The following is a 23,674-nucleotide window of genomic DNA, read 5'->3' as shown; positions in this document are numbered from 1 at the left end:
CCCATATTTTGCCAGTACTTAATGAGCTGCAGTAAGGTACCTTGCTGAGGTAACAGGCCCTTCAAGGCACTCCGTCAGGAAAGACAAACTGCAATAAAAATATTAATGATTGGGCAAGTTGCATGAGTTCTTAAGGACAGCTACCAATATTTGTCCTAATTTTGTCTTTTTCAATTACATGTTTACAGCTGGATTGTGCATTTATGTACCACCAGTTAATTTTTAAAGCACATGGAAACTTCTTTGTTGTATTTATTTGGCCATATAGCCCCGATTGATGCTTTACTGATGTTCAGAGAAGTGGTTACCCCAAGGTCCCTGAGCATGCAGTGGCAGCTGGGTGGAAAAACACGGGTTTTGTGCTATTTGTACCTCAGTGATCCTTCTCTGCAAGGGAGAGGTGACAGTAGCAAGGTCATACTGTGAACATTGAATATTTTCTCCTGAAAATGTCCAGAAAATGCTTGAAGAAGGAATGCTGAAAAATAGCATGCCTCATGCTTTGTATTTTGTTTTTTCCTCAGGTATGTGATGTAGCAATGTTTAAGAGCCTAGTAAATGATCCCCATATAAAGAAACACAAAACACTAAAAATGAAAAACTCTGGCTTTGAAGCCATTTACAAAGCTGGAGGAATGTGAGGCTAGTACAGTCCAGAATTTAACATCTGTATCCTGCTGCTGCTAAAATATGGGTGTAGTCACAGTTCTTTGCCCTTTCTTTACACAGTGGAGGTTATTAAACTCCCTGACAATAGAAACAGGTATGATTTAATAACAGCTGTTACCACAGGCTGGACTCTGCCAGTTATGTTTGCATTGCATTTATATTTACAGAAACAAGTTTGTTCAGAAGAAAATTATCTGTCTGTGAATCTGTACTGACATCAAAGTGTGTCTGTTAAGTACTTCTTCCGTACAGCAGAGAATGGAAATGGAAAGATAGCATCAGAAAATTAAGTATTTGCTTTAAATATTGAAATAAATGTTAAAAATAGATAAACAAAATTATCAATTTCTGGAACATCTTGTTATTGAAGGTGTTTTCATAATCAGCACCAACTTCCCCAGAGAACAAAAAGGGGAGAGGACAGATTCCACAATAACTATCAGGTTGCTTATGAAAGTTACTACAATATTTGTCTTGTCCATTCCTTGCTTTGCTATGCAGTCAGAAACAGATTTCAGTGTTTTCAAGAGCTGTTCAAGCATAATTAGAGACTCAAAATGAGTTGAAATCTCAGCTGGCGGCCTAGCAATTTGTTTTCATGCTGCAAGTCATTTAAGATTTATATAAGCATAACTTTTTGATGGAGTAAGGGGATATCCTCAATCCAAGAGTCCCTCTGTTATACCTCTGGTTTTGTGCAGGATACAAAGCACTGTCCAGCTGTGTGGTGTCTTCTGCCCCTTGGTGTGGCAGAACCTTGGTAGCCGAGGTGCTGCTGTCTCAGAGGCAAACCCTGCAATATAATTGTAATAATATTACATAAGGGTGGATTTGTTTCTTTTGCAATACACTGCAGCAACAGGGTCATTTCCAAAAATATTGGCGGTGCAGGGAGTGGGGCTGCTCCGGATCCCGGGGCAGGTTTCCATGGCAGGGCTGTGCAGGGAGTGGGGCTGCTCCGGATCCCGGGGCAGGTTTCCATGGCAGGGCTGTGCAGGGAGTGGGGCTGCTCTGGATCCCGGGGCAGGTTTCCATGGCAGGGCTGTGCAGGGAGTGGGGCTGCTCCGGATCCCGGGGCAGGTTTCCATGGCAGGGCTGTGCAGGGAGTGGGGCAGCTCCGGATCCCAGGGCAGGTTTCCATGGCAGGGCTGTGCAGGGAGTGGGGCTGCTCCGGATCCCGGGGCAGGTTTCCATGGCAAGGCTGTGCAGGGAGTGGGGCTGCTCTGGATCCCGGGGCAGGTTTCCATGGCAGGGCTGTGCAGGGAGTGGGGCTGCTCTGGATCCCGGGGCAGATTTCCATGACAGGGCTGTGCAGGGAGTGGGGCAGCTCCGGATCCCGGGGCAGGTTTCCATGGCAGGAGCGGTGTAGGAGTGGGGCTGCTCCGGATCCCGGGGCAGGTTTCCATGGCAGGGCTGTGCAGGAGTAGGGCTGCTCCGGATCCCGGGGCAGGTTGCCATGACAGGGCTGTGCAGGAGTGGGGCTGCTCCGGATCCCGGGGCAGGTTTCCATGGCAGGGCTGTGCAGGAGTAGGGCTGCTCTGGATCCCGGGGCAGGTTTCCGTGGCGGGGGCGCTGCGGGAGCCGGGCTGGGGCTGAGCGGAGCGCTCGGGGCGCGGCGTGCCCGGGGCCTCGGCAGCGCTGCCCTGACTCACCGCTCCTCCGGCAGCTCCTTCGGGGCTATGGGCCCAGTCCCTGGGCACAGGCTGGCAGCTGCCTTTTCCTCAGCCAGCGCAGACGGGGCACCCCAGAAGTGTCTCCAGGTGCCCCGCCGCACAGTGAGAGGGTTTATCCGAGGGGTGCAGCCCGCAGCTGAGTGCCTGCTCTGAATGAACGAGAAATCGCTGCCAAACAACTTCAGATGCGTGACTTCTTCAAGTGGCTCTGTTTCCTTACACTCAAAGAGCCTTTTAATAAAGGACTGCATACCTTGGCTGAACTAATTTCAGTTTCACAAGCACCGTCTTTTTAAAACAGGGAACGCGCTGGTGCTCTAGAGTGCTATTTTTCATCCTGTCTGGAGAATAATAGAATCCTGGTAGGGCAGGATGTCCCCAGATGTACTGCTCACTGAGACTCTTCCTTTCTCTGTCCCTGCCTGCCACACAAGAGTGTATGGCTGGGGCACTGGCCATCCTCGCTGCTGACACATGACGCTCTTTTGGGAAGGAGAGTTGGAGGAGGGTCATGTAAGGACTATATTTACCTTTTCAGTGTAGGCAAGAAGATGGAAAATAATAATTTTAATTTTAAAGCAACGTGAAGTTTATCTGCATATATAACACATACGTTTGAGAGACCTCAGCCAACTCATCCTTGAGACTAGTGGAATTGTTTTTGCAGTGGCATGGAAAAGGCTGTGATGTAGATAGCCTTCAGTTACACAATCAACTCTGTTCACTTAGAAACAAAATACTAATTTTAAAATGTAATATGATGCCTAATGAAATTTTAATTTAAATTCAAATAGCAATGTTCCTGTGCTCACCATCCAGCTCGAGTCATGACATTAAATCATGTTTTGATAAGATCTCATTACTTCTGTTGTAGTATTTTAAAATACCAAGACATTGACATGTTCTGAAGGCTCATTCACCTTATTGCTCTCCTGGCTCTCAGGTTGTGCAGGTTGTACAAGATGAGGCTTGTGCTGCTGCAGGGAAGCATCGCTGTTCACACCCTTGTCTCTGGGCCTTTCCTGACCATGCATGGGTAGAGCTGACCCTGCATATATATGAGCAAAGGTTTTGCAAAGCTCACATTTTATCTGTTGGTTTTAATATAATGAGGGCAACAGCTACTGTAATATCTTGAGCCTTTGCAGATATAATAAACATTGTATATGATTTGTAATCCTTCTCAAATGTGCTTCTGTAGGTAGAGATCATTTCACTGATTTTCCCAAATGATCTAAGCATTCAGTGGTTACCTCTCTAATTTATTTCTGTGCCAAGAATAATGAGTGTGTTAACTAGTCATAATGCAGCTCTGGCTGGGGAGCAGAGAGAGGAGGTTTCGTGTGAGTTATGGCAACACTATAGTGTTCATGGGGGAAAGATGCCTCCACCTTCTTTCCTCTTCCATGGAAATCTCTGTCAACCTCTGCCACTGCTTCCAGATTACAGGGCTTTTAAAGAGAAATAATTAATTATCTTCATAATCAGTTTGTCAGGGCTATTAAGGCCTATTAGTGCAGCCAGGGCACTGATACAGTTAGAGAAAGAAAAAAGAGTAGGCTGGAAAACAATTAGTCCATACTGTAAGACAAGTGTACAAAGAAGGTGTTCCTTCTAGTAAAGTACTTCTGGATTCTTTCTGTGGTGACCTAGGGACTAGGCTTGTTCTTTCTTCTTTTCTTTTTTTTTCCTGGTCTTGACATATATTATTCAGAAACCAAAGAGATGCCCATTTGTGAAAACAGCATCTGGGTACCCTGAGAGAAATATTTAGAAGTAGTATGCAATCTACTTGTCCAGCAGTGCATGTCTAAAAAGCACAGTACATGTATTTGATGTTAAATGTCAGTATGACACATAGCCAGGGAAGAGTCAAAGGCTTGATTTCAAACTCTGTATTTATAATTGGGTCGTAGGGAGAAAAAAAAAACAAGTCTGTTTTGAAGGCTGCTACTTTTAAGGAGAAGCTCTTGAAAAATATGGGAAAATGAATAAAGTTTTCTGTGGAAGACTTTCCTTAAAACACTTCTTATAGTTATCATAAGAAATGGTATAAATCACTTCATCATCTTGTTGTCAATTATCATATTTACTCATCTTACAACAGAAGTCAGAGTATTATGTGACTCATGGAAGTTTGCACACTTGGCAAAAATTGGTTTCTCCAGCTTTGAAAAGGCTTTCAGAAATATTTTCTAGTTAGGGAGCAAGTTTTATGGTGAGAAGCTCTATCTTTGATTAGACTAAAGCATAATATAGGAAATACTCGACAAGCTTTCACACAGAGGGATTGAGGGACTGCAAACAGCCACACTGCCTGGACTTCACTGGGAAACTTGCTTTAATGCTTGTCCTTGCTTTACCTGCTTGGAGAACAAGAAGAATTTCAGTCCCTAGGCTCTTGCTTTAGCACTTTTCACAAGTATTATAATCTCACACATTTAAAAAGGGATGTGACAGTTGCAGTTTTTCAGCTGGCACATAGAGTTGAACTGACAGATGTGTAAAGAAAAGATTTAGCTAATGATATTGATATAATGTGGATTCTGTGAGGCCTAAACACTTGAATGAGAAACAGCCATCCAACTGTGGTAAATAGAGCATTTGTCCTGTTAGCTTTGAGCTTTGTACTGTAAATATTTTTGCTTTGAATCCTTCTGTACTGACTGTATAGGTTTAGTTAGATTAAAGCATTGTTCTGGTTAGACCCCCTGGGCTTCACTATAATATAGGTTGTAGAATGTGTAGATACTCTAAAGGGATGGTTTCTCTGGTACTGAGGCAGTCAGGAGAATTTCTGACTGTGTATTACTTAGATTTAAAGTTGGAATTTGAGTAAAGATACACCTGTAGTAATATATATTTATCTTGCCAAATACTAATGCTTCCTGGGTAATGTAACACCAGTTTTATCAGAACAGAGCTGAGCCCTGACAGTCCAGGAGACAGATGCCAACTCTGAGTTTCTCTTAGAACTCCTGTTTTGGCAAATGTAAATCAGTTTACAGATCTATTTGCAGTATAAGTGCCTAGAGAGCTGAACTGAATTTAATCCACTGAGAGAAATAAATGAAGTTTGGACTCTGTATCAGTATAGGCAGTGTGATGACTCATAAAAAGATCTCATTTAGTACTTCAGATATTTTTGAACCTCTTGTTTACTGTGCTAACCATTCCCAGTATTACTCTGTGGTCAAAACTTGATTTTGTAAATGTTGAACTAAAATCCTATCTAGATTTTTTTTTTCTGAAAAATCTCTTACTGAAAATACATTACAGGTTGCAGTTAATGGGACCAAGTGTAAAATGCCTGCATGCTTTTTGAAGGTTCTGACTGATTCAGTAACAACTGGTTTCACTGTGCCTTTATACATCCAATACTGTATGAATCTCCAAACTAAAAAAACAAGCATCTGAGAATTTCTTGCACATGCATGATGGCATACCATACAGCAGTACTGGAAAAATGTCATCCAGCTATCCAAGGAGTGAAGCAAGCCCTCCTGTCTCAGATGAGGTACAGGTGCCCTACCTCTGTAAGGCACAGGATGCCTTTTGCCCACAGAAATCTGCAGGCAAGGTGATCTCTGTGCTTGAAGTGTAGGTAAATGCTATGTGAGTGTAGATACGTAGTGATGTTACCTTTGCTAGTAAAATTCAGCTTTAAAAGTCCCCATCTTTGGCTACTTATTCCTGCCTCTGTGTTCCAAGGATAATTTGTAAAGCGCAGATAACCCCATACAGAGTTAGCAAGATGCAGCTATGGAGGGAGATGCCAGAGCAGGACTAGTGGCCAAGTCACAGGAGCAGAATGTGGGGCTCCCATCGCTGATTTCATGGGCTGGGACACGCCAGAGCCTGAGAGCCAGCCCCTGACGTGCTTTCCTTTCCTGGCAACAACTGGTCAGGAAATAATGCAATATCCTTCCACACTAAGCACTTTCTGTTCTAGTAGCCTCTCCTGTAAATTGCCATGTTGAAACTGTTACATGCACTGAAAACTTTTTAACTTATTTTCAAAACTTGTAGCGACATTTATTTTTATAATTAAGAATACTGATATTAACCAAACTGTAACAGTTAAAGATGAAATAGGGCTGCAAAACATGTTGTCCCTGGGAGCTAAATTTTTGTATTGGTTTCTATTGACACAGATAAAATATAATATCACAGATATATACATATACATACATACATACATACATACATACATATATACATATATACTTACATACATACATATATATATATATATATATATATATATATATATATATATACACACACACACACACTATCACAGATAACCAGATATCTACTTACTGCAGACTAAAAGTAACTGAAAAGCGCTCAGCTTTTAAATGGAAAGTGTGTGGTGCTCAATGAACATGTCTTAAATAAGATCCCTTGAGAGGGTAGTCTGAATTATTGAAATACAGAGTTAAAACTCATCAAACTGTGTTCTGCTGTAGTGTTTTAAACCAAAATAATATTTTATGCACTCATGTCTCGGGCTTATATATTTTAGAATTATAATGATTTTGCAAGGGAGCCTCAAAAAACCATCTCAGACCAGTGGTGACAGCCCTGTGTAATATAATAACCCAATAATATGTAGTTAAGAAGCCTGCAGGGGGTACAAACAAGATAACTTGAGTTTCATCCAGTGACACAAACAGTGATCTTTTTAAAGTGCTTGTTTTATTTTTTTAAATAGTTTTTAATATTTGGAGGTAGAAACAAAAGCAAATACCAAGATGGAAAGGGTTCATAACCCTATGGGTGTGACCATCAGGAGCTTACTCACCTTACTTACCTCCTCTAAACCTTACTGAAGTTGCTCTTGTAAAGCAGGTGCTACTGGGACAGAGCTACCAACTAAGGTAAAGATTACACTGGAATTAACTGGGTGTAATCTGGTGCTCCTACTTTTAAGCACAGTGTTAGTTCCTTGACTTGATGGATTTGTGCATGTGAATTATAAAAGAATAGATGGAGTCTTGTACCAGTTGTAATAAGAAAGGCAAGAGGATAAAAATAAATTTGAGATTCTAAAAGATGAAAGCTGAGTGGCAATAAAAATAGATTATAGGTTATAAAGTTCAGTAATCTAAGTTTCTACATTTTTTGCAATTATGCAATAAGGTCTTTTTGGTATGAAGAATTAAGAAGCAGATGAGCTCACACTTTTGCATCATTATCTATAAACACTTTTACCAGTGTAACAATATTCAGTATGTATTTTTGTGTTGAATGTAACAATTTCCAGTGCATATTTTCATTTTCTGTATGCATGCCCTTCTCATTAACAAGAATGAGTCATGATAATTTCCTGTAGTACTCATTGCAAGTCTGATATTTGTGCTCAAGAAACTGTAGAAGTAATCTCACCTTTCAAAACTATCTGGCTTAGAAGACCACACTTCTGCAACCTCCCCATCTTCCATCCTCCTTACAGTGGTGATTCTATTTGGGTTTCAGAGAACAGGTTTGTCACTTGTATCTTGTGCAAAGGTTCCTGGAAAATTTCTGGGTTTGAATACAGAGTTGTTTGCCAGAAAGGTAATTAAATGAATCAATTTTGTTAAGCTGACCCTGAACTGCCTTTGTAAATCACTTGGTGTTTGTAAGTAACAAAGCCTGTGTGCCTTCAGTCTTCACTTTTACTTTCTAAAGTTGCCTGTGCAGTTAATATCTGATGCATGTTGCTTGTTGTCTGGGTAAGCACTTTTGAGGATGAATTGCTAATCATGCTTTCTAAAAGCTAAATATGATAAATAAGAATTCTAGATCAGTGGAGCATGTGTGGTGCTGTCTGTAGCGTGACTGTTTTGGGGGCTGGAATCACATCAGCACTGAATTTGCGCCTGCTGAGGTCTCACAGCTGTCTTTGATTATTTTAACAGTCCCCTCTCTACCAAATAAACCTGGAGAAAGTAGAACAGTTCTGGATATCTGACATTTTGACATCCAGTGACTGCTAAACAGTGAAGCATTTTGTAAAATCAGCCTTGATCAGCTGCAGTGCACTGAAGTTTACAGTCCCGTTCATAAAACGTCTGAGATGGGAAGTAGAATAGTTACATAACATTTCTGTAATGAATTTCTGTAATAAATTAGCTCTGCTGCCATGAAGCACAACTAAAACTCACGGGTAATATTTTCTTCAACAGTAGTCTCAGATTTTGTCACTACACAATTATACAGATGACAAAGTTTCTCTAAGACCTGATCCAAACCATGGAGATGAGTTTCTTTTTATAAGGATATCCCAAAATGATAACCAAGGAGACTAGATTTCAGCTCTACAGAGATACATTCTTTAAGTCTTCTAAGGCTGAAAATAATGTTGCACTGCCACTGCAGCCTACTTTTATTTCTATTTGTACGTTTCCCATTTGCTTACAAGTTGAAGTGATATTCAGGCTGAACAGATAAACTGCCCTTGCACTGTGTTAAACCTAGTACTATTTTTAAGGTGTTATAAAGGAAATAACAATGAGTTTAAACAACAGGAGTTAAGACAGGCCACCTGGATGAATATGTTTGGTTGATTCCCATTCTGAACAGATCCAGCCTCTGGAGTGTACTTGAGGTATGTGCTTTAACCTCTTAATGAGAGGTAAAGTACAGATTTTGGGATTTTGTCTTTGTCTAACAGTTCCAGTATGTGAGAGGCAGTGAATTACTGGAAAACTCTATTCCCTGTTTATTGAGCAATTGTCTGCAGTGTTGTCAGAAGAGGCACTGCAGTGATATACAGCCCTTTAAAGAGTCAGTAGGTATAGGAACCAAGCTTTAACTGTGTGGAAGTGGGAGGAAGATAAGAAGCATTACTAGGCATCATCACTGCATTAATTTTTTCCTTAGGGACTTGGTTAATCAAGACACTGAAGTTCTGTGTAATTTTAAGGACAAGGATTTCTCACAGCTTTCTGTAAACCACTTTTTTACATCTTGAGGTAGAAACAGATACTTTCTTCTCTTGTGGTTTATATGGTGAGCTCTAATTTTCTCTTCCCCTTTTTTTTTTGTTCTTGAAGTGCTGAAATCATGTGTCAACTACAAATACAGAATGTACAATATCAACTAAACTGCATGACATAATTGATAATATATTGGCCTATTTATAGCTAAGCATCCCAAGACTACCTCACAGGGCAGCAAAACTGTCTGCTATCTCTGAGAGATCTTACATGAATTGTTCTCTTTCTGAGCCACACACACCACAAAACCCACAGGAAGTTGTCTCTGTATGGCTGCGGTTCTGCAGTTTCCTTCTTCCCCATCTTTAAGTGGTCAAAACATTTCTTAAAAAGTTAAATCAACACAAAGTAGAGAACAGACTTCCTGTTCTTGTGGTGTAACAGATACCCATGCCCTCAGAAAGGAGGATTCACACATCTGACTGTCCTTCTGCGTCCTTTGAATCAATGTGGGGTTATGGTGTGAGCTTATTAAATAATAGTTTTATTTTTAGGTTTCCTACCAAGAAAATATAATAGTACTTTTTTTAGACATCTCCCAGTAGCAGTTATTTAAAGGATGAGCAAAGCACTTGCTTTTCTTCAGCCCTTGACTTCTAAGACAATTTTCTATCTAAAGGTAGGGGTTAAAGATGATCCTCTTTTCAGGACTTATATGGGTAGAATCAGAAATATGCTTTAAAATTCTGATCCCTTAGCTAACAGATGGGACTTGCTATATAACTGTTTCTGACTAAATGTATTGTATATACAAGGCATATATATATATATACACCTAAACACTACCACATACATCTCTCTTGCTATATATCAATATGTGTATATAAATATATAGACATCTGCTGTTTCATTGAAGATTTTTAAAGGGGACACATGAATACACTGGAATCCTAGCAGTCTTAACAATATAGAATTTGCTCTTTCAGACATGAATTTTGTAATAGTTATTAAAAAAATTTAAAATCCACTCAAGGTTAAATAGGAGTATAAAATTCAAAGTTACTTACACTTAAGATAATAATTCTATGTTGACTTGGCCAACATTTGATTTGGCATTTTCAGTACTGTTGGTGGTAGATTTGCTTGAGAGCAATTTGTTAATGAAGAGATGAAAAAATCCTCCTGAAGGAAGAATTTCAAAGGACAGCAACATGATTCTGCTATGGCTTTGTATAAAAACAAGCAAACCCATTCATTAAAAAGAATTTGTATCTACTGAAAAATATATGCATTTTACCAATGCTAATAGAATAAGATGATGTTTCTGGCTCCTCTAATTTGTATCAAGAGTCGAGATGAAGATTTAAATAACTGTTGGGTGGAAAGGGAAGGAAGATGGTGGAGGGAGAGAAGGAAAAATTATAAAAAGGCAGGCAGGAAGGAAGGCAGGAAGGCAGGAAGGCAGGAAGGCAGGAAGGCAGGAAGGAAGGAAGGAAGGAAGGAAGGAAGGAAGGAAGGGAGGGAATCTCCTTAGTCTCTGTGGCCCAAAAGAGTTACGCATATCCAGCTGTTTTGAACCCCCAGCAGAAGTCCTTCCTTGTTAAATGGTCTCCCTCCTTGTTAAATTCAGTGTATGCATTGATAGCATTTTCTCATCCAACATATGATACAAAAATGGTGCCTCTACCTTTGCTTTCTTTGCTTAATATTTTTCTTTCACCTTTTTATTTGTTCCCCATCTTTCTCCCAACACTTTAATAACTGCTTTTCTTTCCCATGGTCCTTCTCCCTCATTGTAGGGATCCGTCTCCACCTCTCTTTGCATGCCTTCAGTCCTCTTTCATTCCCTTGCCTCATCTTGGTTGATCATCTTTACCCTTTGTTCTCAGCCTGTCCTCCTCCCTAGCCTGTAGGTCTTGTCCCCTCTCCCCAGAACCATTCAAGGAGAAAACGATGAAAGGGAGGGATTATTTTACCCTACAGTTTATCAGGTCATCCTCCCCTGAGTTTCTTTTCATGAAGTCTCCACACCTTGAAATCTTCCCCCTCCTTCCTGTTGTGATCTCAGCCTTTTCCTTCCTGCCTCCTCTGGTGAATACTCTGACAGTGAAGCATGTGGGCATAAAACCCGTCACATTCCGCCTTCTGCGTGTGTAGATAGAGTTTAAAAAAAATAATCGGAGGCTTAGTTACATCTAGCAATGAACAAATAAAACGTGTGCTGTGGTGTTTCCATGGCAGGAGGCCACGCTGCAGCACGGGCAGCTCCCGTGGAGCCGGGGGAAGGACAGGGCCCAGCCGGGTGTCCGGGCACTCCGGGAGCGCCCCGGTGTCCGCGGGCCGGGCTCGGTGCTGCGGAGCCCCTGGAGCTGCCGGGCTGTCCCGGGGTGCGCTACGGAGAGCGCCCCGTGGCTTTCCCGGCCCTGCAGTGCCATGGCGGAGGAGCTGGCCCTTCCCCCGATTTCGGACTGCTGCCTTGGGAATTTGATTCGGCTATTTCCTGGAATATGAATTTGTTTATTTTCAAAAGAGAACAAACGTAAAACTCATACGGTAGCTTTGGGTAGGGCGTTTCTTGGTGGAAGAGTGATTTGGATCGTTGAATTATTGCCTCTTTTTAAGAATTTCAGTACTTCTGGAGTTTGCATGGAGTACAAAAGCAGCTGGTGGCACATAAATTGTACAACTGCAAGAAAACCTGGCCCTGATACCATGGCCTTTACTGCCATGTATATCTCATGGAATGTTTGCAAAATGAGTGCAAAGTACTCCCACTTCGGTTTGGGATTTTCTCACCTTTTCTTTCACTGGAACGTTATGTACCTGATTAGTCATGCCACTTGGGCTCTTATCTAATTCTAAAGAGTAAATTAATCAACATCATAAACTATGGACCGTAGCTATATGGGTAATAAAAAGTGTGCTATCTTTTCAGTAGGGTTTGAAGCACTTTAATGGGTGATGCTTCTCGAAGTCGCTTAGTTAACTTATGGCTCGGCCCTACAAAATTTGGGAGTGTGCTCAGCTTTCTGTGGTATGAGCCATCTCGAAAGTCAGAACTCCAGCTGCATTTTCAGACAGCCTCATCGTGCATGGGTTGGGCATCCAACGCCCAAAAGTAAAATAACATTTTTTAAAGCCTTTCCTTTTAAATGGAAAAAAAAAAAAGTTGCAGTATTTCTCTTAGTCCTTAAGTAAATACTTACTTTGTAAAAGGCACTCTAAAATACTGGGAAAAGTTTATTTTTCAAAGCCACAGGCAGCAGTTCATGGTGCTATAGGAAATGCTAAGGCTATGCAGTCACCACCTTAAAGCAAAGCAAATCTCCCAAGTTGTTTTCTTTTTGTGTCTTTATTGCTTTTATCTCAAGAACAAAATGTACAATTAAGGAACTCGAAAACTAATGTCCCGCCCCTTCAAACAATGGGCAAACGCAAAAGCAGGTTTGAGCCGCGCTGATCGACATCCCAGTTCTGCGGCTCCAGGAGGGCGAGAATTCCGTCGCCGTGAGCTGCAGAGCTCCGTGCGGCGGAGAGCGCGGCCACGGGCCCGGCTGAGCCCCCGCAGCCGCCCGGTCCCGCAGCGCTCGGGGCGGTCCCGGTGCCGGTGCCGGTGGCGGTCCCGGCCTGCTCCGCTCCCCGCGTTCAAACGCCCCCCGCGCTCCCATAGGCTGCGCCGGCCCGGCCGCGCTCGGCCCCCGCCGCCCCGACCATGGCGCGGGGGGAGCCCGGCGGCTAGCGAGCCCCGCGGGCGGCCCCTCACCGCGCCGCGCCCGGCACAGCCCGCGGGGCCGGGACCGGCCGCTCCGCCGCCGCCGCTCCGCCGCCGTCCAGGGGTCCGGGTGCTGCGGTAAAGCGGGGGCAGGCGGCGGCGGGGCGGGCAGTCCCCCCGCGGCGGGATGGGCCGTGCCGGCAGTCGGACATGTCTGTGGCTGCGCGGGGGGAGAGGCACGAGGCGGGCGGGCGGCGCGGCCGCTGAGCGGGCGGGCTCGGGGGCAGCGCGGCCGCTCCCGCGCTCCGTGCCCCGGCGGCGGAACCCGGACCCGGCGCGCCAGGCGCCGCGGGAGAGAGACCACACTTTTATCAAACTTGAGCCTTCGCTCCCCTTCCTCTTTCTTCCTCTCTCCCTCCTCCCCCGTCCCCGCCCCTTCCCTGCCGTCCTCCTCTTCCTCCTCCCCCCCGCGCCCTGGGATGTTTATTCGGGCGGCTGCGTGAGGCGCGGGCGGCGGCGGCGCCGAGTTTCTCTCCCCCGGCCTGAAGAGTTGCAGGCGCGCACACGCTCGCCCGGCTCCGGGGGAGAGAAGGAAACAAAATGTCTGCCAGGGCCGCGGCGGCTTCCACGAAGGTAAGGCTCGGCCCCGGGGCGGCCGCGTTCCCTGCCCGCTCCGATCCTGCGGTACCCCCGGCGCGGTTTCCCCCTTGCCACACCGAGCCCGCGCCGCGGTGGCCGCGGCTTTACCCCCGCCCGTGCTGAGGGTACGGGGTGGCGCGGACCGAGGAGGTGGCGAGGCGGGCCGGAGCCTCCCGGCCGCCTTCCCCGCAGAGCTTCCCTCCTGCCTGCCGGGAGGGGCGCGCAGGTGGCCCGCACCCCCCTGGCCCAGGCCGCTGCCCCGCCGGCCGCCCCCTCCCCGCTCCGCTCCCCGCCCGGCCGCCCACCTGTTGGACGTGCGGGCTCCGGCCCCGGCGGCGGGCCGGCTGCGGCAGCCGGGCCCTGCCCCCGGGAGAAGCCCCCGCGGTCCCGCCGGTGCGCTGGCCGTGCCCTTTTGTTCCCGGCTGGAGCCGGGTAGCAATTAGGAAAGGTTCAACCGGGAGAGTCCAGTACTGCAGGATTTTTTCTGTGGCCGCTGAATCAGTCGGGGATGATTGTTGCTGACATACAGTAAACAGCTTTGGGGCGGCAGTAATCCGTCAGAAACTTGTGCCGGTCCTCCACCTGATCCGTAGGTGTTGCCGGTGCAGGTGCACGTTGCGGGGTGTGTACTCTGACCTCCCCCGGCGCTGCGCGGCGGTGAGTAATGCCGAGCGGCCCCGGGGCTCAGAGGTGGAGTTAGGAACGCTCAACAGGTTATTTCTCCTTCGTGTAAAATTAAAGGTTTGCTTTGAAACTAGTTTGAATTTGAATTTCGAACTAATTTTTAGCTTGTGGCGCCTGAGTAGTTGCTCCGGCTTCAGCGCGACGAGTTCCCGTCGTGTGTGCTAGCCGGTGTTACCGGAGCTCGGCTTGGTGGTGTTTGCTTTCGAGTGAAACTACGTGGTTTCGGTCTGATGTCACTTGCTGGTATGCACTTACTCAGAAGTGGTATTCTACAGGCTGAAGTTAAATGTACACCTTACAGTATTAGTACCGAAAAACTTCGGCGCTTGAGATACTAAGTAACAAACTTACTCTAGTTGTAAGATACTGTTTGCGGGCGATTTTACCAACTCCAGAGCCTTATTTTAGTCGTGTGTTCGAGGCAGCCTCAGCTTCCAGAGTGGAATTTAAAAAATTTAAAAGCTAATGTTGACTACTGAGTGTCTTGCCTCGTTTAAAGTATGCTTCCGGAGGTATTATGTTACATTTTAACATATAGACAAACACATATCAACAATAAATGTTTGTTGCTGGAAGAGTAACTTATTTTAGGTAATATTTCATACTTCTGCTATCACCTAGCTATGGAGATAGATAAAACATATTTTTTAGCCCTTTTCAAATGCCCTTATGCTAACAACAAATAGGAATTGAAGATAAATGTCTTGAAGTGTTGTGTTAGAATTCTGCTTTGTGAGGGATTGTAAGAACTTGCATCAACTTAAATTTGGCAGATTTTTTTTGTTGTTGTTGTAAAATTGGGGTATAAAGTTGTCATTTTTGGCTCAAAATGCCCTCTTAAAGTATAGCTATTTTGTGAGGCTGTGGACAAATATTGCCTTCCACACATGCATGTACTGTCTTGAAGTGTTTTTCTATTTTTAAATACGGAAGTGTATTTAAAGTTGCAGAAGTGTATAGAAAGTGTATCTGTTTTGGCTGTGGACTGGTGTACAGACTGTGTTAATTGGAAGTTGTATCTTGCCATAGCAGTTATTTGAAACTCCTCATGGTCATATCACATTGGCCCTTGGAGCTTGCATGCATGCATACAGTATCAGCCAAACTAATTATACTGAAAGGTATGTTAATTTAAGAATGTTGCAAAATATAGTCTCACTGGGGTTTAACTCTTCACTGGGATGCTTTCAGATTTATGGCAGCCATGTAATTGAAATAGCATATCTTTCTTGGGAGAAAACCTCATTTTGTAAGTCCTGTGGCTGTTAGAGTAAATTCTTAATTCATGATAGCTTTTTATTAGAATTATTTCTTATCTTTTTATCTTGATCACAGAAATGTCTTTAAAGACTAGAATCTGATGCATACAGTTTATATGAGTTTCATTGTCAAAACAAAGGTGCTTTCAGTCAGTGGATATTGTTAATTGTAGTTCAGTCATTAGTTCCTGGGCTGTTCTCCATGTAGTTTTAATAGTCATAGACAAGAAGATTAAAAAGTATTTTGGAAATACTAGAATATTGGGGGATTTCTGTGTTCACGTTCCAGATCTTGTTTCCTTTAGTTGCCCTTTAGTTCCAAAGTTATCCCTTTAGGTATGGTATCTGGTTTCTTGTTTTTGGGGTTGTAATGCGTTAAATGATGAATGGCTTTCTCTTAACATTTACTTAATATATTTGAGCTCTTTGTCCATATCCACAGTTTCTATGTCACACTTGACTGGACAAAACCTTAAAAAAAAAGAAAGAAAAAAATTCTTTTTGATTAGCTGAATAATTCTTATTTGTACATGAGAGAATCTTGGCTGCTGTGATTGATTATGTTACACCCTACTATCAACAGTCTTTCACAAACAGTTTCACTGCCCTTCAGTTTTGATTACTTAGCCTTTTCCCAGCTATGCTGTATAAGAATGTGGTTTTGTTAAGGTGCTATGTGCTTGTTGTAGCTGTTGGTAATATAGAAGAGAAAATGGTGGAGAAATGAAGCCTTGCTAGAAGTTTCATCTGGTTGTGGCTGTTACTGCAAAATTGAAGGGGCCTAATCTCTTCTGCCTTCTCTTTGAGCTGTACTAATGGATGCTATGGGAATGACTGTCAGGGTCTTAGTAACGGGATGTAAACTTTCTTTTTGCATTGGAGTTGGAGATTGTAATATAGTCCACATTGGTAAAAAAATCCAAACCAAACAAACAAAAACATCACCCTGAAAAGGGACAACTTATTGAATCTCTGAGCCTTTTTGAATGCTGAACTTGAGTTCTTGAGACTACCTTCTATTTTTAAATACTTTCAGGAAGAGTATTTCAGTCTTTCACCTCAGTCTTGTAACTAATTGAAGTTTGGTTATTTTAACTGGCTTTCTAGCTCCAGGGATGTATCTGTTAACTACCCCTTGAATCAGGAGCTGAGAACATGGCTGTGTTAATGGTTCAAGGCATGCTGATTGCGAGGACTCCTTGGTTTTCTGTTTTAGAGGCAATGACCTGTGGTTTTCATAATTGGGATTAGCATTGTACCCTAAATCTTACTTGGAAACACCAATGGATTTGTTTCTTGTAGAGCACGTATGTGCAAATGTTTTTAAAGTGGTTTTTAGTTCAGTCTGTGAGATAGCTAAATTTGGAGCAGTATTTTTTTTTTCCGATGTAATTCTGTATATGGACACTGTAAAGCTAGATAGTTCTTTTTTGGTTGGTTGTGAGATTCTTCAACTGTAACAACAAAGAAATAAATATGTAGAAAACATATATGGGAAAGTAACTGAGAATTCAGTTTAACCTAAGAATTTACCTCCTATATAAAAAATAGAACATTTAAAATACTGCATTTAATTTTGCTAGTTTTTCTGTAAGTTTTATTAGGAACTTAGGAAATACTAATACTGGTAGGTATTTTTCAAAGAATAATTTATATGAGTAGCTTGTATTTCAGGCTTGGATTTTCTTGAGTTCATTGTTCCAGTTAGGACTATCAGTAATTTCAATTACCAGATGATACCTGAGGTGCATTTTCCAGTGTGCCTTTGGCTGCAGTGTGAGAGGAGCTGCAAGCTCCACACTCCGTAGGTCATTATGAAGTGTGTGCTGGAGTTTGCTTCTGGTTCAACGTGCAGCGTAAAGATTACTGTAATGTAAACAGAGCTTGAAATCTGACGGTGCCTGGCAACTGGCTCCACCTTTATAGAGTGGAAAATCAGTAAGACCTTATCAGTGACCAGCTGGCTAATCTTTGTGTCAAGCAAAAACCTCTAGAAATGGGTTACTGTACTTCATAGGTATTCTGAGATGCACGTTGTGCTACTGCTTAGGTTCTATGAGAATAGGTGCTGGGCTTCTGTCTGTGCTAAAAAAAGCTCAAAACATAGTATTTTGAATTTGATCTTGAAGTCAGGAGTGGTTATTGGGCTTGAATATATGTCTGTGTTCACACTGCAATGTACATTGTCAAAACCTTCTGGGTACTTGTGAATATGCTTGGCTTTTAACTACTCGGCATAAGGTACTGAGTTGGAAACAGAACTGTAACTTGTTGACTACTCAAGCTCTGAATTGTGCTGAATATGTTGGGTTTATTCCTTGAAATGCTATGCAAAAGTATTGTCTATCTCAGATCAAAGTGCTCATCTGAAGGCTCTGTATCAAAGTTGAAGTTCTCACCAAGGACTGAAGTGTTCACCCATTGTTTTGCCAATAAGCTTCCAGTGTGAAATAAGATCCTTCTTTCTGTTTTCTTCTCCTGTCCTCTATACCTTGTGGAAAGGCCATGTCTTGTGTGCACACTGGAGTGGCAGGGGAAAATCTGATTAGTCACAGTGTGGGGGGAGTAAAACCATGTACATGTCCATTTTGAAATTAATAGTTCCAACATTTAGTTTGTATCCCTGTCAAATTTTTCGTGTCAGTTTAAGGGGTAGTATTTGAAATAAATGCTTTTATTGTTTTTGTTATGGGTTGAAAAAGACATTTGTCATTTATATCTCCACAAGTATTTCTGTGTTATCATGGTATAAGTACAACAGAAATTAATATCAAACTATGCCCAGTGTTTTCTCAGGCAAATATATTACTAATGACTTCTTCACTGAATGTACTGATTAAGCAAACAGCCGTAGGGAAGTCTTAAAATGAATTCCATGATTCTGTGCAGTGTATTTATGCTGAGTCCAAAAAGTCCTGAAATGAAAACACTGTCTTGTCTTATTATGCTATTTTAGGGACAGATTATTGAAATATGTGCTGTACAGTCATAAATAGTAGGGGTGCTCTTGTTTCAGGGCTGTGATGTGCTTGAGTGAAGGATCTGAGGAAATGGAGGGACGCGTTCAGCTGAATGTTTGAGGTCCAGCGTGGATCCCTTGGAGGCTGCAGAGTAACAAGTGCTGCTGAGGCCACAAATGTGGTGGCTTGTCCAGGGACAGTGGTGTCTGCTTGATTATCCATGGGGTTTTCCTGCTGTGGTGTACTCTTTCACAGCTCTTTAAGTCCCGGGCTCTGTGGACTCCTTGGGCTATGTAGATGGGCTACTGCAGCATTGGAGAACCCACCCCAGTGCGTGCAGGACTGGGCACTTGGCTCATGTGTGCTATTCCTGACTCTATAGGATCCTCAGTAGTTCTTTAGAGGTCTTTCCTGTGTTTGCACATTGGGATTTATTTAGACACGTGGAAAAATTAACTGTATTGTTGGTGCTAAAAATTTAAATATTGGGTGTACATTAAAAAAGTATTTATTTTCTCAAGAGTATTTGGTAATCTCTAATAGGATTCTTGTTTCCTAATCCATTATAAACAGATGTTCTTCCCTTTTGTGGTGGGGGAGGGCAGCCTAAATTCAAGTAAGATGACAGCAGTAGGGAGTGCTGCATTGGAGAAGTTCACATTCTTAGGAGAAGTGGGTAAAGGTGACCTTTTTGGCCTATAGAGTTCATCATAAGGTGTATGGTTAACTTCCCGTAGCAGAGAAAGCAACAACAGAACTTGGTATGGCTCTGATGGCCTTTTTGTCTCCCCACCCCCACATATCCAAAGTACTGTGATGCTGAAAATAGAAATTGAGCAAAAGTCGGCAGTTTGTTTGATTTGTAGTTCCCAAGGCTTTTCCCAGTAAGGACTGCACTGCAGAGCAGCCTTCTGTCTTCCTCACATTTGCCTTTTGCATTTGACTTCTTGGGAACTTAATTTTAAAATCTTCCCCCACCCCTCCTAAAAAGGCAGTAATTAGTTTTCAGCTTGTGATCCTTTGGGACTGTTTGGGCAGTTCCTTGCCTAGTTTGAATGGGGTCCAGTAACAGTGTCTTCCCCTCTGCCCCACTGGGTCAGCAATCACTTTAACAGATGGCCCCCTTCTCTGTATCCAGCTTAAAAATTTTCTTGTAAATATTAAATGGACCTGTTCCAGCTATTTACACTCTGGGCTGGTGACTGTTTCTTAGGATGTATCCAGATGGGAGATGGAATGAGCAAGGTGCTTGGAGACTTGTTAATACACTTCAGAACATATGGTCAAGCGTTTGGGCACAGCTCTGGGAGGCGAGTTTGTTGGGCTGAAATAACATCCACTGCCCTTTCCTGCAGACCTTCTTGGGTCTGTTTCTTCAGACAGCCATGGTGCTCCTGCAGCAGCGTTAATGGCTTTGTTGTAGTCACCATGAATTCAATAACACAAAAATTAATAAGAAGTAACTTGTGGCTGCAGAGACACTGCTCAATTTCTCAAGTTAATTAAAAGGAAGTAATAACCTTAAATTATAACCAGAAGCAGTAGCATAATGAAACAGGACAGATTGTGAAATTTGAGCAATGATGTCAGTTTTTCTATTACTTAAATTACAGCAGTGGTGACATGGCTTTGACAAAGGACTGACCGGGCACGTGTTGCTATAAAAAGGTGTATAAAAACATATTTAAAGGTAAAAACAAAACAAAGAGTTTGTACACAGATGCTTCCAGCTTCATTAAAAATATATAGGTGTAAATTATGTAATCTAAAGATTTATTGGTTTAAATAGAAAGTAACTATTGGAATGACTGTAGCTGTAAAGCTCTAAAAGTAACTTTGAGGTGCTACTTGACAATGTGATATCAGTTAATTAGTTAGTTGTAATTTGCATGGAATCAGGATAGTACCTGGGGCTAATTCTCCCAATTATTGTTTATCTGAACAAATTCCAAGACTGTAATAAATACGTAATTCATGCTCATTTTGGATGACTGACTTCCCCAGAACTGAATCTGGGAGAAGGCCAAATCATGTTAACCCTCTCATCACAGGATGGTTGTTTAAAAACTTTTTTATGTCACTTGACCCAGTATTGTTCCTACATCTTATTTGGAAGAAGTGCCCCTTTGCCCACGAATGCCTTCACATTAATTAGTTTCTCAGCACAGTGTTAGGTGACAGGGGTACTGGCTTTTCCTGTAAACCTGGACTCCTGAAATCATTTTTTCAGTGGGTATTAAGATCTTAAAGCCAAGCTTAAAGGCATGGCTTTCTGACAAAAGAACTTGTGTTTCCTTCAGAATTGAAATTAAGTTGTGGAAAGTGATTGGCCATTGCATACAGGATAAACCTCTCTGTTAATAACACAGCTATGTAAGAATGGAAATTCCTGGAGTGTAATCTCATGAGAGAACTAAATGCACTTGCATTTTGATTGGGTTTTGTTCTCTATGGAAAATGTAGGCTGGATTAGTATTCCTAAAGCTGGGAGCATTTAGCTAGGAAGTACAAGAAAGGTACACAGGTTTACAGAAGCAATGTTGATGGCCTGAATGAAGAACATGTTTCATCTGAATCAGAGTGCTGGAGAAGCATTCTGTAGGGTTATTTTTTGCCAGTGCTCTGTGGTTTGTTGATTGTTGGTAGTTCAATGGTAAATCTACCCTAGAACTGCCCAGGAAAGTGCTGAGTCTCAAATGAGGGGATCTGTTGTTTAAATTGTTTGAATACCAATGCTAACATAAAAGGTTTTCTTACTTGTTGTGTTTATTTGCAATCAGTAAATGTCTCTGTCTTGGGAAGGTGTGTAAGGAATAGCAAAGAGCCAGTGGTTGAGAGTTACTGAGGTAGTTTCTCCTTTAGAATGACCAGTGCTGTTGGATTTTTTTTTTCCTTCCTGCATGATGAGGGCACCTTTTAAGTCAGTTACATTATTGGTAATACTAGTATTGTCTTTCTGGCTGTAAACTTAGTTTGGTTTACAGTAATGTGAGATTTATGTCCTGCACTTGAAGCTGTGCTAGCGCTGTAGTTTAAACAGGCAGGAGATGCATTTTAAACATAAATGTGATGTTTCTGCAGCATGTGTTTCACTAGCCTGAACTTCTGACTGCATTTATTATCTCCATTTAAAAAAAAAAAATCACCATGCTTTAAAAGTACTTTAAACAAAAGCAAGCAGTGTCAGAGAAATATTGCACAGCTTTTTTCTTTCTTCTTTATGATGGAATTAAAATGGAGATTTTTTTTTTGCCTTGCTCTTTGTATTTGGTTTTTCTCCCTCCTATGTGAATGCTGGAATTCACAGGGTTTGTTACTGGATCCTGGCAGGGTTTAGGACTGGGTTTGTTACTGGATCCTGGCAGTGGAAGCAGATGGTGCTGGTGGTGTGCAGCAAAAGGGCTGCACGAGGTGAGGGGAGCTGGGGGTGGGCCTGCTGGTTGCTTTCTGTGCTTTGGGGCACCACACAAACACCTCAGTCAGAGTGGGTTGAAATAGTTTTGACTGTGCCTGATTAGGCTGTTGGCAACTCAATGGCAGCATTTTTAATTTTGTAAGGTAGATGGACTGGTAGGTCTAATTTTGCTTTTCTGTTTCTAGAAAAATCTGTTGTTAAAGTCAATGACTGGCCTATGAATAAATTGCTTGGGATGTTTATAGCTGGCAACAATAATTTTTCTTTTCTCTTTTAGAAAGTACTGGTTTTTAGCTGAAACTAAACCCTTAATATGAAAGTTGCATTTTGCTTTTTCCACCTTTTAACTTCCAGAACAGGACCTTTTCATTTACTCAGTAGTAGCTGCAGTCTTGCTGTATTTAAAAATTAGTTTTGTGGGAAGTATCTTTAAACATTTTGGGACACTTGTTAAGAAATAAAAAAAAAACTTCAAAGATACTTATACTTGATAAACTACTATAGATGGTTACAAAACTTTGTCAAGTTTTCCCTCTATCTCAAGAGCAGACTTTGATGTTTTAATGTTCCTTTTTAAAATTTGTACATTATTCTGAGTTTCCTGGATATGCTTACAGTGTAGAGGTTAGTATGTAGCTGACCAAAACATAATACCTAAAATCTGTCTTTACTGTCCTAGCCCTTCAAGCAATGTAATTATGTTGCTTCCAAGTGATAAGCCAAGGCAATTTACAGATTACTGGAATGCTTGAAAACACTGACCTTTCAGGTCACTCAGAGCACTCCTATTATGCAGAGATTGCTGTGGCACTGTTGTAATGTGCTGGCCTGTCACATGCTGACTAACTTGCAGAAAGCTTTGATGCAGCTGTTTTAAAAATGCTTTTGCTGACTGATAGGCACTTAGGCTACTGCCTGTGAACAAAGCCAGCTCTCATTCCATGCTTTTCGCCCCCATTTTCTATAACAACACTTCTTCCCTGCTGACTGCACACACAGTTATCTGGGCCCGAGTGTTGACTTGTCTCCATTTAAATTGTATTTGCGTTAATTTTCACTTCAAAAATAGTCACGTGTGTGAGAGATGTGGTTTGTGTGGTTTATTCAGAGCTGCTGCAAACAAGCAGCCTTGAAAAGTTCATGTGTTGGCTTTAAAGAGTGGGTGGATTAGGGAGAAGAAAGTGTGTGTGACTGGGCAGAGCAGGGATTAAATAACAATGGTCCTTTGAGTACAGTGGAAAGTCATTTACTGCAATGTAGCATATATCCTATAGTTTGAGCTCTAATGTCTTTACTTGAATTGCTCTGAAGAAAAAGAAGAATTTGACAAATGGTTCCTCTGAGTGTCTGACGCTTAATGGGCGTCACACATGGTGATTATGCCAGTACCTTCTTTGGTTTGAAGACACAGGACTAGAACAAGAATGGAGATTAAGCTGATTTGATTTTTTGTTTGCTGTCTTTACTTTTATTTAGTTTTATTAATAGTTGTTAGATCAGATAGTGCCTGAATTGCAGAGATCATGGGAAGAGGAGAAATAAGTACAAAAGAATAAAATCTTTAATTCCAGGAGCCTGGTGAGACTTTTAGAAGGATAAATTGTTTTTTATTTCTTCCACAAAACACAGAGAATCCATATTCTCTCTGAAAATAAGGTGCTGGATGTTTGGGGGAAGTAGACTTGTAAATCAAGACTCTACATAAGAAGCACAACAGCCTATGACCTATGAAGGCAA

At 42.3% G+C, this 23,674-nt stretch overlaps 1 protein-coding gene across 7 annotated transcripts in view; it reads left to right on the top strand.

The window, feature by feature from the left end:
* TJP1 (tight junction protein 1) overlaps window positions 1-23,674 on the top strand; it is a 148,775-nt gene that overhangs the window by 66,913 nt on the left and 58,188 nt on the right. For 6 of the 7 annotated variants that reach the window (XM_084214027.1, XM_084214026.1, XM_084214024.1 and 3 more), the window contains exon 1: window positions 13,082-13,613. The exons of the other annotated variant lie outside the window; for it this stretch is intronic. In XM_084214027.1, coding sequence (XP_084070153.1) covers window positions 13,581-13,613 — 33 coding nt within the window. In that variant the 5' untranslated portion in view covers window positions 13,082-13,580. Of the gene's footprint in view, window positions 1-13,081; window positions 13,614-23,674 lie in introns of those variants that run through there. 7 annotated transcript variants of the gene reach the window in all.

This window comes from Fringilla coelebs (genome assembly GCF_963513975.1).
Source record: "Fringilla coelebs genome assembly, chromosome: 12".
Taxonomy (NCBI): Eukaryota; Metazoa; Chordata; class Aves; order Passeriformes; family Fringillidae; genus Fringilla; species Fringilla coelebs.
This window is presented reverse-complemented; position numbering and strand designations above follow the sequence as displayed.